Here is a 14,824-nt window from a genome sequence, read left to right as displayed (position 1 = left end):
CTAGTTTTTATACGTGACATCTTCCGTCAATAATAAAAATTATCGGTTATAATACTTTTTTTCGCCATATCACGCAAATTTTGACCAAGATAACATTTTTAGTCAAAAAATATTCACAGTTAAATCAATACGTAAAAGCCCCTCTAGCATTTGTGAATTAATCATCAGTAATCAAGTCTGTCCTTTTGTTTACACAAAACACTATAAACATATATAATCATTGCCTAAAAACGTATAATCATTTTTTTTTGTCATATATAATTACATGTCAACCTTGTCAGTATTGGTAAAACTGCAAATATAGTTTTTTTTCCAATTCATCATTGAAGAAGGTAAAAGTTGGTAGACTGGAACACTCTGCGCATGTTACTGTGACTTACATTTTTTTACATGATATTGTATTAACAATCTGGAGGTCAAGTACACAGCTTTGGTGATTGATTGCACAAATTGGCAGAAAACTGTTTGTTTCTTTACCGTTCGTGACGAAAATAACCCAAAAATATGAAATGACTGGATTAGAACTGGTATTTTTCTATGCGGTTTAGTCACCTTGACATTTCATTTTCACACAAAATACTTTACGGTATAGGGTTATAAATTATATATTAAAATTGAACATTAAAATCAAAACAGGGACAAAATGAACTTTTTTTCCGATTGTTTTTTTTTTACCGAAAATACCAAAAAATGCATTTTTCAAAATCGAGTGGGGGGTAATTTTGATGTTTTTTCACTAAAATACCAAAAAGGTATTTTTCACTTGTATTTTCACTGGCATTTTCATCCTCGCTTTAAATTCCCCTTAAAATTTTGTGTAAAATTTATTCCGCTTAGAAAATTTTTCTTAGCCTACTTCCACTTATAAAAATAATTGATTGACTTTATTTAATTTCTGATCGTGTTTTAAATCCTGCCAGAAATACCCTCGTCAATGGAAAGTTTTTTCCCGAACTTTAAACAAACTTAATGCAAAATCATAGAAAAATATTTTTAATTGACGCCATGCCGGATGGAATTTTGCAAGTTTCTTGCGGTTTTTTCTTCTTTGCTTCAATAAAGGCGCAAAGTTTAAAATTCAATTATCGCGAAAAGCGGCTATTTCGTGTTGCATTACTGGTTGCAAGAGCCTAGTTTGTGTTTCCGTTCTATTTTTAGCTCTAATCCTATTTTTATATTATTAATTCATTTTGAATCGTTTGTTTCTTTTTAATATTATATACTTTGATTTAAAATAATACATATTTGGACATAACCTCATAAAATATAATCAAATTATGTCAAAAAGATTATGCACTGGTTGATTCTAACACAGATCATACATTGATTTCATTATATGTTGTTACCAATGATTGAAGCTAGAACATATTGAAACTTCATGTATACTGGATGTTTGACAAGGGTGTCATGGGCAGTGGGGAGATAGGGGGGGGGAATCCTAGGTAAAATATCTAAGGAAATAAACTTATGCTATAGAAAGCATAATCCGAGTTTAGTGTGAAGGTTGGAGAAGGACCCTAAGCGGTTAAAAGCTCTGCTCACATATTGGATAATTTCTTTTTATTTTAAGAATGGACGTCGCTCTCTACTTCAATTTTAAAACCATATGTATGCTTTTGTAATCTACAATTAAAAGACTTGAGGTCATAGCGAAAATCGGTAGAAAGTAAAAGCCAGAGTCACGTCTTTGTTTTTATTGTGCTTTTCCATAGCTACGGCCCACCACAAAAATAAAGAGGCCTCATCGTTCTTTTCTGAGTGCCCCCAACTGGGGGTCTCTATGGTGGGCTGGTGAAGGTCATTCAACAAAACCTAGTCAACGTCTACAGTTTATGGCATTGGGTATTCTTATGAAATCAGGCCGGTAAGAGCAAAATTATCAGGGCTGGATTTAAAAATTTTACGCTTCTAGACCCAGCCGTTTTGCCACTTCTCATTCATGCCATCAGAGGGCACACCTTATACATTGTTTTGTAGTTACGGCTATTTATCTTCAAAACATATTGACAAAGCCTTCTTTCTTGCTTTTTTTCCTTCGGAGGTGTATATGATATCATAGTACGGCATCCCTTGAGTCAGCCTTCCCTCAGTAGTGAGCAGGGATAATTGTGTCAATCTGTTCTGACTCATTGAAGATCTCAAGTAGTTCTTCACCCGACAGAGGGCTGAGAAGGATCTTTTTCCTGTGCAGTTTGTGGCAGAACACTAAGAACCATTCTTAAGGCAATGCTAATATTGGGATGGATGTCAACTGTATCCAAATGACACAAAAACCTTAATAATATCAGTTTGAGCCGTGCTATTTTTTCTCTCATCAGTATTTTGTACCAAGAAGAGTTTCAAATGTAAAAATTCGTCTACAATCATAGACTCAAGATCGTCGGGATAAAAACTCAATAGCTCAGTTGCACACTTCGTGATTTTTGAAGTGCGGATTTGCACGGCGGATTTGCGCGGCGGCAGAGTGCACCTGACACTTTGACAATAATCCACATAAGTCCAGTTTTGAAAAAAAAAAAAAAAAAAAACTTAGTGACAAATAGTGAACAGCAAAATTGAGTTTACTATTTGATTTTTACTATTTATAGAAAACCTACCCATTACAATAGATATTTACATTTAAATCAAACCACCCCCCACGATTTGAAGAAGCTGTCGTAATCTCTCTCGTCGATCGTACCCTAAACATCTGTTCTGATTACCACATCACAGCAGAACTAAATTTTATCAGAGACTTACTTTTTGGAAATGGGAACTTTACTTTGTTTATTAACCGTAGACTGAAAAGATACTTCCATAAAATCAATAGTAGTTTATTATGTGAGAATCCCGGTAAGCCCTCAAACATAATTTACCTTTCATGCATCCCAAAAATCACTACGAATCTTAAAAAAGTTTGCACACAAAATAATCAGTAAGTAGTATTTACCAATAATTTCAAACTCATATATTTCTTAAATTCTCGTAAAGATAAAACCACAGTTACTCGCTAAAGAGGGGTTTGTCATATACCATGTGACTCTGGCAAATATTATGTATGTAGAACTCACCAGAATATAGAGAAATACCTGCAACAGTATAAAGATGATATAACCAAAGCTCTAAATTCTTATATTCCCAGTTTTTTTTTTAGTTCTGCTTTAAGCAGCCATGTTTTTGAAAATCCTACCCACAAAATAATTTTTGAAGAATTAACTCTTATTAGTCATGATATAAGGCAGGTAGTTCGAGAAGCAATTGAAATCAGACTTAAAATTAATAATAATATTCCTTAAATAGGGACTTGAGGGAATATTCACTAAATGGTCAATACACAAATTTAATTGAAAACGATCAAACAAAATATTAAAAAAAAAAACTAGTAGACATTAACACAGAGCCAGTTACAAAAATACCTTTAAGGCTAGCTGCCAAAAAGGCAATATTACCAATAAAAAGGTGCATTTAATTATTCTTCTTTCAATTCAATGAATTGCCTTGTTTCACCTTACTTTATTTATCAGTCCTGGTTGAACTTTGCTGAAATAAATATTTTGGGAATTTTTATAATTTTTTTTTTTAGTTTTATTGGTCATATGTTGTTGTAAATCTTTTTTCTTTTATATTCATTTTCAGTATTCATTCATATCAGAACTCCACTGTCTTACGAAAAGAATTCTCTGTTGTTTTTCTTTTTTCTGACCGTTGTGTGTATATCTATCCACTTGATTAATTTCCCTACGCCATCTTTTTACTTTCAGGTAATTCTAATCAAAGCGGTTTAGTCTTCTTAAATCAGTTTTCAAACATATTCTTGAACCCTGAACTCAAAAAAAAAATTCCAAAAATTTATTCATTTTCCTCATCCGATCATCTTCATAATCTAAGCCTGGTAGAGCTTTACCCTCCAATTTGATTCCATAGTCTTCCATATCCTTTGCTGTGTTCGTTAAGACAAAGTCTATCGAAATGATGCATATAAACGGGAATAGAACACAACCCTTCTTAACGCCTGTTTTAATACTAACTCAGCTACTAGTCTCATTTCATACTTTAACCGCAGCAATATTGTCCTCGTACATAGCACTTCACTCAATCAATGTATTTACTTACACTCAATCAATGTAAATACATCACTTCAATGTATTTATCTGGTATATCAAGCAAGAATAAGACATTCTCTAGAGTAGGATAAGACCTTTTTCTTCCATAGACTGAATCAAAAACCTGCTCATAATCTATAAGACTGAGGAATAAAGACGTCTGTGGATTAAGACTTCTCAATTGTTAATTCAATCGTGGAAATTTGGTCAACGCATCCTCTCCCCTTCCTGAAAAACACTCCCTTAAACCTTTTTTTCACAGCATTTGTAAGTCCAAAAAGTATGGTCATACTTATTAAACTGCTTGCTACTTGTCTTTATAATTGCCACACTCATTCTAATAACCTTTCTTATCAAGTCATTTAACTAAAGTTTTCCAATAATTGCTAGGCACTAGTCCTTTTCCAAAAATCGTATTACTAATTTTTAGTAATATTTCTCTAACCTCGTAACCACCCTGTTTCAAATACCTAATTTCCAAACTATCCAAATTTGAGGCCTTCCTATCTTTTAATCCCTTTAGTATAGTCTACTGCTAGTACTAAAACACGTTCTCAAAATGTTCAGCTCATCTCTCTTTCACACTTTCCATATAACTAATTGAAACACGGATTCTATCTTTAACTGCGACAAGTTCGGATTGACTAATTCCTCTCGATTTATTTATTATATATTTTGCTATTATGCCGTCTGGCTGCATCTTCCAGGTCCTCGGCAATTTTATCTATGGTCTCCACTTCATACCTCCTTAATTCACATGTTTAATGCCTTCTCTGATAATAAACTCACTCCTCAAATTTTTAGAGCGTATTGGTTTCGATATCAGCATATTCACAACAATCAATTTAGTTTTACTGGCCTTCCTCCCTCCTAACCTTTCCCCATTCTATTTGGAGATGGCCAACTTTTCCTTTGGCCCCAGATGGAGGGTCGTGTCTGTTAGATATTAATAACTAATCACTACTCAAATTTTCAGAAAGTATTGGTTCCGATATCAGCATATTCATAACAATCAATTTAGTTTTACTGGTATTCTTTCCTCCTATCCTCGTCCTATTCAATTGGAAGATGGCCAACTTTATCTTTGGTCAGAATGGTCCCGTCTGTTAGATATTAATAACTAATCACTGCTCAAATTTTCAGAAAGTATTGGTTTCGATGTCAGCATATTCACAACAATCAATTTAGTTTTACTGGTCTTCCTTCCTCCTAACCTTGTCCCATTTTATTCGGAGACGGCCAAATTTTCCTTTGGCCCCAGATGGATGGCCCAGTCTGTAAGATATTGATGACTAATAACTGCTCGAATTTTCAAAAAGTATCGGTTTCGATGTCAGCATATTCACAAAACTCAATTTATTTTTACTGGTCTTCCTTCCTCCTAACCTTGTCCCATTTTATTTGGAGATGGCCAACTTTTCCTTTGGCCCCAGATGGATGGCCCAGTCTGTAAGATATTAATAACTAATCACTGCTCGAATTTTCAGAAAGTATTGGTTTCGATATCAGCATATTCACAACGATCAGTTTAGTTTTACTGGGCTCCCTTCCTCCTAACCTTGCCCCATTCTATCTTGAGGTGGCCAACTTTTCCTTTGGCCCAAGATGGATGGTCGTGTCTGTTAGATATTAATAACTAATCACTGCTGAAATTTTCAGAAAGTATTGGTTTCGATATCAGCATATTCACAGCGATCAGTTTAGTTTTACTGGGCTCCCTTCCTCCTAACCTTGCCCCCTTCTATCTGGAAGTGGCCAACTTTTCCTTTGGCCCCAGATGGACGGTCGTGTCTGTTAGATATTAATAACTAATCACTGCTGAAATTTTCAGAAAGTATTGGTTTCGATATCAGCATATTCATAACAATCAATTTTGTTTTACTGGTCTTCTTTCCTCCTAGCCTTGCCCCATTCAATTGGCGATGACCAACTTTTTCTTTGGTCCCAGGTGAATGGTTACTGTTTTTACTGGTCTTCCTACCTCCTAACCTTGTCCCATTCTATTGGACATGGCCAATTTTTTCTTTGGTGCCAGATGGATGGTCAAGCAGCTTGATCCTTGGACCTCATATGTAAAACCTGGCCTAGCCATCTTAATTATTGTTTTAATATAATTTTTATTTAATATATATATCTTGTAAGCAGCATGTAACTACATTTTTCATATACCTTACTGTTTGATGCACGGTCAGTAAGAAAAAGGTACAAAAAAATATCCTTACCATTTCCCTCTGACAAAATCTACCATCCCTTTGTCAATTTCAGAGAACTACATTTATCTACATTTATTTATCCTTGACTTCCAATATTCTAATTTTAATTCACGGAATTATCTTTTAGTCTTTGTAATTTTGTTCAACTGCGCAAAAAAAAAACACCCTGCGTCTTGTCTATTTTACTACTTACACTTTCAGTACGTCCACCATCTTTACTACAAATATCCCGTAACATTAGCAATTCATTCTAATCTTGGGGACTGGAGTATTAAAACTTCAAATTATTCATTCATTCGCTTATTCAAATGCACTCAAATTTTCTTCATAATCTAACTCTATGAGCGATATACCTTACCGTCAATCTCCCACAGTCTCTGTTTTTTTTTTTTTTTTTTTTTTTTTTTTTTTTTTTTTTTTTTTTTTTTTTTTTATAGCCCGTATTTTCTTTTTACAAGTATAAACAAGGATAAGATAAACTCCTGCTTAACTCCTGATTCCAAACTGAGCCACCGACAAACCTCACTTCTTACCTTAATCAAAGCAAATGTTGCTCTGATATACGGCACTTATGTGTTGGATGTTCATCTAGTATACCTTATAGTATAACTTTTCTATAAGCTGAATTAAATCTCAGTTCAAAATGTAGAGAACTGGGGACTAAGGGAGTTTGATGATTCAGAGGCTTCTCAGTTATTAACTCAAGGTTGACAATTTGGTCAAAGCATCCTCTCCTTAACTTGAAAATACTCCATTCCTCTCTTATAACTTTGTCTACAGCGTTTATTTGTCTAGTAATTACCACAATTCTAATTAGTTTGATTCTTTAGAAATCAAGCTTATGCCTCTGTAATTGCTGCAATCTTTCTTTTCTCATTTCTTATACAGAGGTTTAATGATTTTTTTTTAATTGCTTGAGACTTTTTCAAAACCATAGTTTTGAACTTATCATTTCTAAATCCGTAATCGCTTTATTTAAAAAAAAAAAAATATGATTTACCACGCTATTATTCCCTGAAGCCTTATTAATTTGTATTCCTTTTAGTGCTGCCTCTAACTCTTCTTTAAAAATAAGTCTTCCTTCACATCAAAATTGTCAAACATTTAATTGTTTTCAGCTCTTTAAAACAAACCTTACCTTTAATTCTTCGTTTTCTTTTCTTATGTCAAGTGGTGTATCATTAGCTACGCTAACACCAAGCAGCGAAAACGTCGCACTGACACCGTGTGCCTTCGCTCGGGGGTCGTGTTCGTCTCCCTTGCCTCGAAGAATTAAATATATCTAAAAAAAAATCCAAATTTAACTCCTTTTGCTCGTTTAGACGAGTAATTGCAAATTTAATTAGATTAATTACATAGAACTCCTTTGGCCAGTTTGAAATGATCCTTTGAGCGATGAAGTGTCATCCAAATGCAGACCTAGCACTTCTATGCCTAAACGTCAACCTGTGATTACGCACATGTTTACACAAAAAATACTAGTGTGCCAAATACTAGTCTGCTAGTACAGAAAATACTAGCAGTAGTAGTATTACTGCTACTACTACTACTACTACTACTACTACTACTACTACTACTACTACTACTACTACTACTACTACTACTACTACTACTACTAAAACTACTGCTACTACTACTACTACTATTGCTAAAACTACTGCTAGCACTGCTACTGCTACTACTACTACTACTACTAAAACTACTGCTACTACTACTACTATTATTTCTTCCACTTCTACTTTAACTAATACTACTACTACTACTACTACTACTACTACTACTACTATTACTACTACTACTTCTGCTACTATTACTACTACCACTATTATTACTTTTTCCGCTTCCGATTTTACTACTACTACTACTTCTACGACCACTACTACTACCACTACTAAAACTATTAAAACTACAACTACTACTACTACTAAAACTACTGCTACTTATGCTACTATTGTTTCTTCCACTTCTACTTTTCTTACTTTTCTTCTTTTACTAATACTACTACTACAACTACTACTACTACTACTACGATAGTAGGTCGATTGTGCTAATTCAAACGGCGATATGTTACACTTTGTAAATTCGACAGAATGGCAGAAAAAACTTTAAAATAGGGAAAAAGACGAAAGAACTTCGTTATTTTTGGTTTTTATTTATGTGAGTTTCTGAACAGTTGGAAAGATTCTATATATTTTTGAAGATAAGACAAACATAATTTTGATATTAAAATCTCATAAAAGGGGTGGTGGGGGAAAACCTCCTCGGGTTACCCCTTTAGTACCAATCAAAGTCCGGCAATGGATAGCCTTGGACATATCATGCACGTGCTCCGCTCCAACCCCAATGTAGTAATCTATACCGGGGCACCTCCTTCATTAATAAAGATAGGTATAAGGTCCTCGGGCCTATTCTGGGACTTTTCTCAGAGTGTGCCTGCTGCATTAAATTGGGAAACTTTCCCAAGAGAAGGTCCTATTTATAAGGCTGCAGAGATGCATGAGTGGATTTTGTACGATTCTATTTTTGAAATTACACGTGACCAAATCTTACGGTATAGAGAACATGCCGAATATTGTCCTAAAGCACTTTAGGATAAAACTAACCAGGCCTGTGTAGAGGCGCCAATTGGGGGGGGGGGGGGGTCAGGGGGGGCAAATGCCCACCCCTGATTTTCCAGGGAGCCAAAGTTTCCACCCCAAATGGCCCTTTTCCGGCCATAATTATCCATTACGTCTAACATAATCCATTCTGTTCAAATGATTTGAACTAACTGCACGCCTATTAGCCAAAGAACGTAATTACCTGACGACCCCTGGGGTAATTACACTGTTTGCTATTAATCATTGTAAACTTTGAAAGTAGGTTAGATTCATAATAAAAGTCTCAAGTTCTGTCAAATACCCCATGCCCACCCCAAGATTTAGCCCAAATGGCGCCTCTGGGCCTGTGTCACACTTGCTGTTTGATTTTAATTTTATTGAGTATCTAATGAAAGCTCGAGTTCCTCAGGGGAGCATCTTGGGACCTATACTTTTCTTTATGTATATTTATCTTTATTTTTTATTCATTTTTTCTTATATAAATATAGTTATTAGCTTTATTGAATTTTTGTGAGTTTATTGATTTTATTTCTGAATGAATTTTTTATTAATTCTAGTTTCCTAGGAACACCATTACTTGTTGCAACATTTTATAAATCAGTATATATTCAAAGTAAAACAGAAAGAACAAAATCAAGCCTAGGTTGAAAAGAAAAGTGGCTCTGAAACATAACAAAAAGTATGGGAGCAACAAATCCCAATGACATTTGACATTTTGACAATGACACTTGACAAAGACATTTTTAATTTAGTAAGTTCAACCTGAGGTATTACAGAGGTTAATTCATTCACAGACCACGATTTGTGCAGGTTGGTTGCAAATGGCCCGTAGACTAATAGTGGGTAAATTTAGTGTGTTCCTCTCCTAGGAAGCCCTAATAAGATCATTCTGATCAACTTCTTTGACTGCATGATTGTTTAACAATCAAATTAATTTAGAAGAGAACATTAGATTTAATTTGAATAAAAGATAACTGAATTCATTTATAACAGTTATTAGCTTTTACCTTTTTATGTAACTGTATTGGGTGTATAATGGACCAAACCCATCATGATAAAATGTCCTTAGAGCAGCACTGATTTATTTTAATAGCTCAATAACTCATGAATAAAATTGTTTGGAATAGTTAGTTTCTCATTGCGCTCTATATACAAAATATCCCTACATATTAGTTGTTTTTTACTATTATTATAACAAGTACTTATTTTTTGCAAACATTTCGTTTGTAAATAATTTTTGATTTCATACAGTGCTATAATTGTGTTTTGTTGAAGAATCCATTCAATATTAGACCTAAATCCCTATGACTACTAATACTATTACTACTACTATTACAACAACTACTACTGCTAACAAGATATCACCACAATTGGCCGTCTGAGGCAAATGCAGCTGAACTGAATGCCGCCTCTAGTCCAAAATCCTCAAAATTTCAATTTACCCCTCCCATTAAATTCCCATTTGACGTTATCAATTCACCTCACGGATTAACAAACATTTAGATTTTACAACTCTGAACTGACTGATAGGAACAGCTTCACGGAGTCGGATTGCTCCTGAACCCAATATCTGCATCATCTGTTATCTCTTAGCAAACAGCGTCAGTAAGAACCTCTACCCTAAGACTGAAAGGCAAGATTAGTAACATGGCAATACTGTCCGTCTACGCGCCCATCAGAGATAGCCCTGATGACGCCAAGGATGCATTCTACTTTGAGCTGCAAAGAATACTCGACTCTGTTCAAGGACACGGCATAATGTCTGTCGCTGGTGACTCTAACACAACGGCTAGTAAGCCAGATGCAAACGCCCATGGAGTGACCATACGCCGTACCATCAAAGATAGATGCTCGAACAACAAGAGGCTGCTACAGGTAGCCAAATACAATAACCTATGCCTGGTTGACACCCAGTTTGAGCATAAGAAGCACCACCTTGTGACCTGAAGATATAACGACGGGGTCACCAAATCCCAGATCAACCACTTACTCGTCAGAAGAGATTGGAGGAGCTCATGTCTGGATGCAAGAGTCTACAGAGACGCAAATGCAGGCTCAACGAACGGCTCCGATCACTTTCTTCTGATCTGTAAATACAGTCAAAATCTAAGTACCGGCAAAGAGACGATAAAAACCCCTGGGAAGAAAAAAAAACAAACAAACAAATAAACACGCATCCATGATCTTTCTTCTGGCAAAAAACAAAATTCCACATTTTTGCAGATAGGGGCTTGAAACCTCTACAACAAGATCCTCTGACAAGTTGAATCTTCCGGTATGATTTTCATTAAGATTTTATGACTTTTAGGGGGTATTTCCCTCTTTTTTCGAAAATAAGACCGATATTCTCAGGTTATTCAGGTTAAACGGATATTCTCCGTTTTTTAGAGTTTCGGTTACTATTGAGCCGGGTTGCTCCTTACTTACAGTTCGTTACCACGAACTGTTTGCTACTAAACCAGCTATTAGCCTTAATTGCTACCATAACCATAGAAATAATGTTCTCGTGTATAGCATTAATCATTTTAGTATTTTTATCAGGACCTTCACAAACCCTTAGTCATACAGATACGTTTTTTCACAAAGACAGTTGTTTTGATGTGATCTGCTAATTTTATCCGTTTTGACTACAGGTTAATGCGTCATAAGAGTCCAATGGCTGTGACAAACGGTTAACGGTCCGTTTAAACGGTTTACGACACAAAACATTCGTTTAATAAGTAAAAATTAAGAGTAAAATTGTGTTTTTTTCAGGGACAGATAGTGAGCCTTTCGCCCAGCCTTGAAGCAGTTTGGACGAGACCCAAGGGGTCATATTGTCAAGTAGAGCATCAGTCTACTGTGCTTGTGCTGCTACTGAGTCTAGAGTTAATACAGCAAAAGGTTTAAAAGACAAATTACCAATTATTCTACTAAATTTCCCTTTTCATCTTGTGACAGAAAAAAAATCCAAAAAAGTTCATACATTAGTGTTCAAAAGAAGAAAATTACGTTAGACAATAAAATCCCTTTGCGTAAAAGAAATTGTCATTAAGTGATTTCAAAGAAAACCGCAGAAATCAGTGACTGGGAGCCCATTTTTGAATGATCCATAAGACGTTTGTTTAATTTGGCTGAATTTTCTTACTTTTTTTCTTAAAACGACCAATGGAAACAGAAGTTTATTACTTGCTTATTTATTGGAAAAGGGGAATTATTTCACCGCCATCTATGATTGTCGAGTTATTCAGAGCTATCTATTACTCTTATGGTCAACTTCTGAATTTTAGCAAAATCCGAAGATAGATCTCATTAAGCGGAAGCGATACATGTGTTATTTGAATGGTGGCATGCTAAAAAACACTGAAAAACGGCCCCCTTCCTTTGAAGCAGTTGACTGCCAAGAAAAACTATACTACTGACAATTTTTCAGATAAGAAAAAATTTTACTAATGGCATATCTCCATTTGTTATTTTGAGCAAATCCGCAAATGTACATTTTCTGGGACTCGTTAATATCCACTATTCTATTTTTGGTAATTTTGTGGGAAAAGCAACGCCTTTGACTACTTTTTCTGTCAAAATACCCAACTGGAAAAGTAAAGCTGGTCTCCGTTTCTCGATAAATTGGCAGTTTTTCTTCCATTTTTCCTAAAAATTTCAAATGGAGACTAGCCTTAACATTTTCCCTAACTGTTGAATTCATTTTCTTTTTTGATTAACACATATCAGTATTCATTAAACAACATCCATCATATATCAAATTGCTAAATACACCTCAAGTTTCATATTATGCTGTGGCTGTTTTAAGCCAAAGCCCGCAAAAATAAAAATAAAAAATCATAATTTGAATCAATATCAACAACCAGATTCAATCACAGCTTGAATCAAAAGCCACCTAGATCTATGAAGCTCCATTTTCATATGGTGTTTCAAATATAAAGTGGAGTGCAAATGAACATTAAGCAGTTCGTAGGAACTGTAAATAAAGAGCGAGCAGAATCTATAGTTACCAAAACTGTAAAAAAAACGAAATTTTGATTCAAATATATATATCAAAAGAATTGGATTGTTATACTGATCTCAAATATATAATTTTCTTTAAATTAAGTCCTACTCATAAAAGGTTACGAGCCTGAGAATATTTGTCTCATTTTCGAAAAAAGGGGAAAACCCCCTTAAAAGTCTTAAAATTATAATAAAAATCACACCGCCAGATTCAGTGAATTAGATAACCTTGCTATAGAGATTTCAAACTATGATCAGTAAAAACGTGGAATTTTGTATTTTTGTCAGAAGAAAGATCACGGATGCGTGTTTATTTGATTTTTTTCAATTAGAAATTGAATAAATCGAATTTGAATTGAATTGAGTAGTTGTGGGCATCTCATCATGGCTAATTGAAGAAAAAGCCAAGACAGATAGTCCAATTGAGTGAGAGGCCATTCCGACATTAAACCCCCTTATTAGGGGTATTTTGGGAGAGGGCTCATTAGAACAAAAATTTTAAGTTCTAGTGCCCTTTTTAAGTGACCAAAAGGATTTTAGGGCAACTTGGCTCCCTTCCACGTCCATTTTATCCCCAGGATAATCTAATCCCATTTTTGAGATAATCATTTTGTTCAGTATAATTGAAAGATCAAATAATTATGTCTTTAAGTGTAATACCCTCCCCCTGCAGTCCGTGGGGAGAAGCTCTGTAAGTTATGGAATCCCCCCACTGTTTACGTATAGTAATTACTATTGGGAAGTATACAGAAATTTTTTCGGGTAGAGGGGGGAGGGCTGTGGTTGGGGTGGATTTCTATGGGGAGATTTTTCCTTGGGGAATGAAATTCCTGGGGCTGAATATTATAGGGGATATGTTACGCTTGGGGATTTGACAGAATTGCTATATGAACTTCTTTCTAATTATATTACATTCTTTTTGCCAAATTTTTCACGTGAGATGTTCCAGAGGATTTATCCAACAAAATGCTGGAACGTAGCATTTTGTTGCTATGTTTTTGCAAGATTTTCTGGGAAATCCCCCAAACTTCGGGAATAGTGAAAGCCGCAGGATCTTTTGGACCTATTGGTAAATACTCTTATAATATAATTCCTTTTAGTAAAGCGGCAAATATGCAGTAAATCTTATACTTTTAGCGTTAGTAAAACGGGCAGTAACAATACTCCTGTTTGTAGTGAAGACACCATTCAGTAGAAGTACTTAATCCCTACTCCCTAAAAACGACTGCTGTCTATCAACCAATCCTCAGTCCAATTCTAACTTGTGTTTTAATTCTGTTCTACCAATCATTAAAAAAAAAAAAAAAGGTAAACTAATTTTGCAGAACTTTGCAGCCACTTACGTAAGAGAATGAGGATTCTAAGTAAGAGAATTGGTTATTTAAGTAAGAGAATGATACTTTTACCGTTTGACAAACGGGCAGTAGCCATACTCTTGTTTGTAGTGAAGACACCATTCATTAAAAGTACATAACCCCAATTCTTTCGGATTGGGGTTAAAACTTCGAAAACTTTCGAAATTTTTTTTATTTATTTTTGTTCGTTTTTTGATTGCAAAAAGTTTCAGGTTTTTATAAACTCCTTATTTCAAAATAATATTTTTTCTCAACACCAAACTTTCATCAAAGTATCAAAACTAGTATCAAAGTACCAAAAGTATCAAGGTAAAGAAAGTATCAAAGTAACAAAAATCAATTTGCACAACTTACCGTAAATCGAAGTTACCATATAAATCACTAAATCCAAGCATCAAAGTCAACAAAGTATCAAAGTAAAAATAATTAGGTTCCGTAGCTCAAAGCTGTTTTCCCGGGCCTGGGGGAGGGCCAACCCCGAACCGTAGTTATTTGGCCTTTGAACTATTTAGAAAAAATGGCTATCTCAAAATTTTCACCATATGCCCTTTAGGAAAAAGTGGCGTGGTCTGGTTGGGCATTGATCA

The 14,824-nt window shown here is 34.8% G+C and overlaps 1 protein-coding gene across 1 annotated transcript in view; it reads right to left on the bottom strand.

Moving 5' to 3' along the window:
- Window positions 1–14,824, bottom strand: part of LOC136031680 (probable G-protein coupled receptor CG31760) — a 342,470-nt gene that overhangs the window by 95,152 nt on the left and 232,494 nt on the right. Inside the window, exon 13 of the mRNA XM_065711357.1 lies at window positions 7,434–7,577. Coding sequence (XP_065567429.1) covers window positions 7,434–7,577 — 144 coding nt within the window. The remainder of the gene's footprint in view (window positions 1–7,433; window positions 7,578–14,824) is intronic.

This window comes from Artemia franciscana, chromosome 10, assembly GCF_032884065.1.
Source record: "Artemia franciscana chromosome 10, ASM3288406v1, whole genome shotgun sequence".
Taxonomy (NCBI): Eukaryota; Metazoa; Arthropoda; class Branchiopoda; order Anostraca; family Artemiidae; genus Artemia; species Artemia franciscana.
The sequence above is the reverse complement of the archived record's forward strand: the minus strand, read 5'-3'. Positions and strand labels throughout refer to the sequence as shown.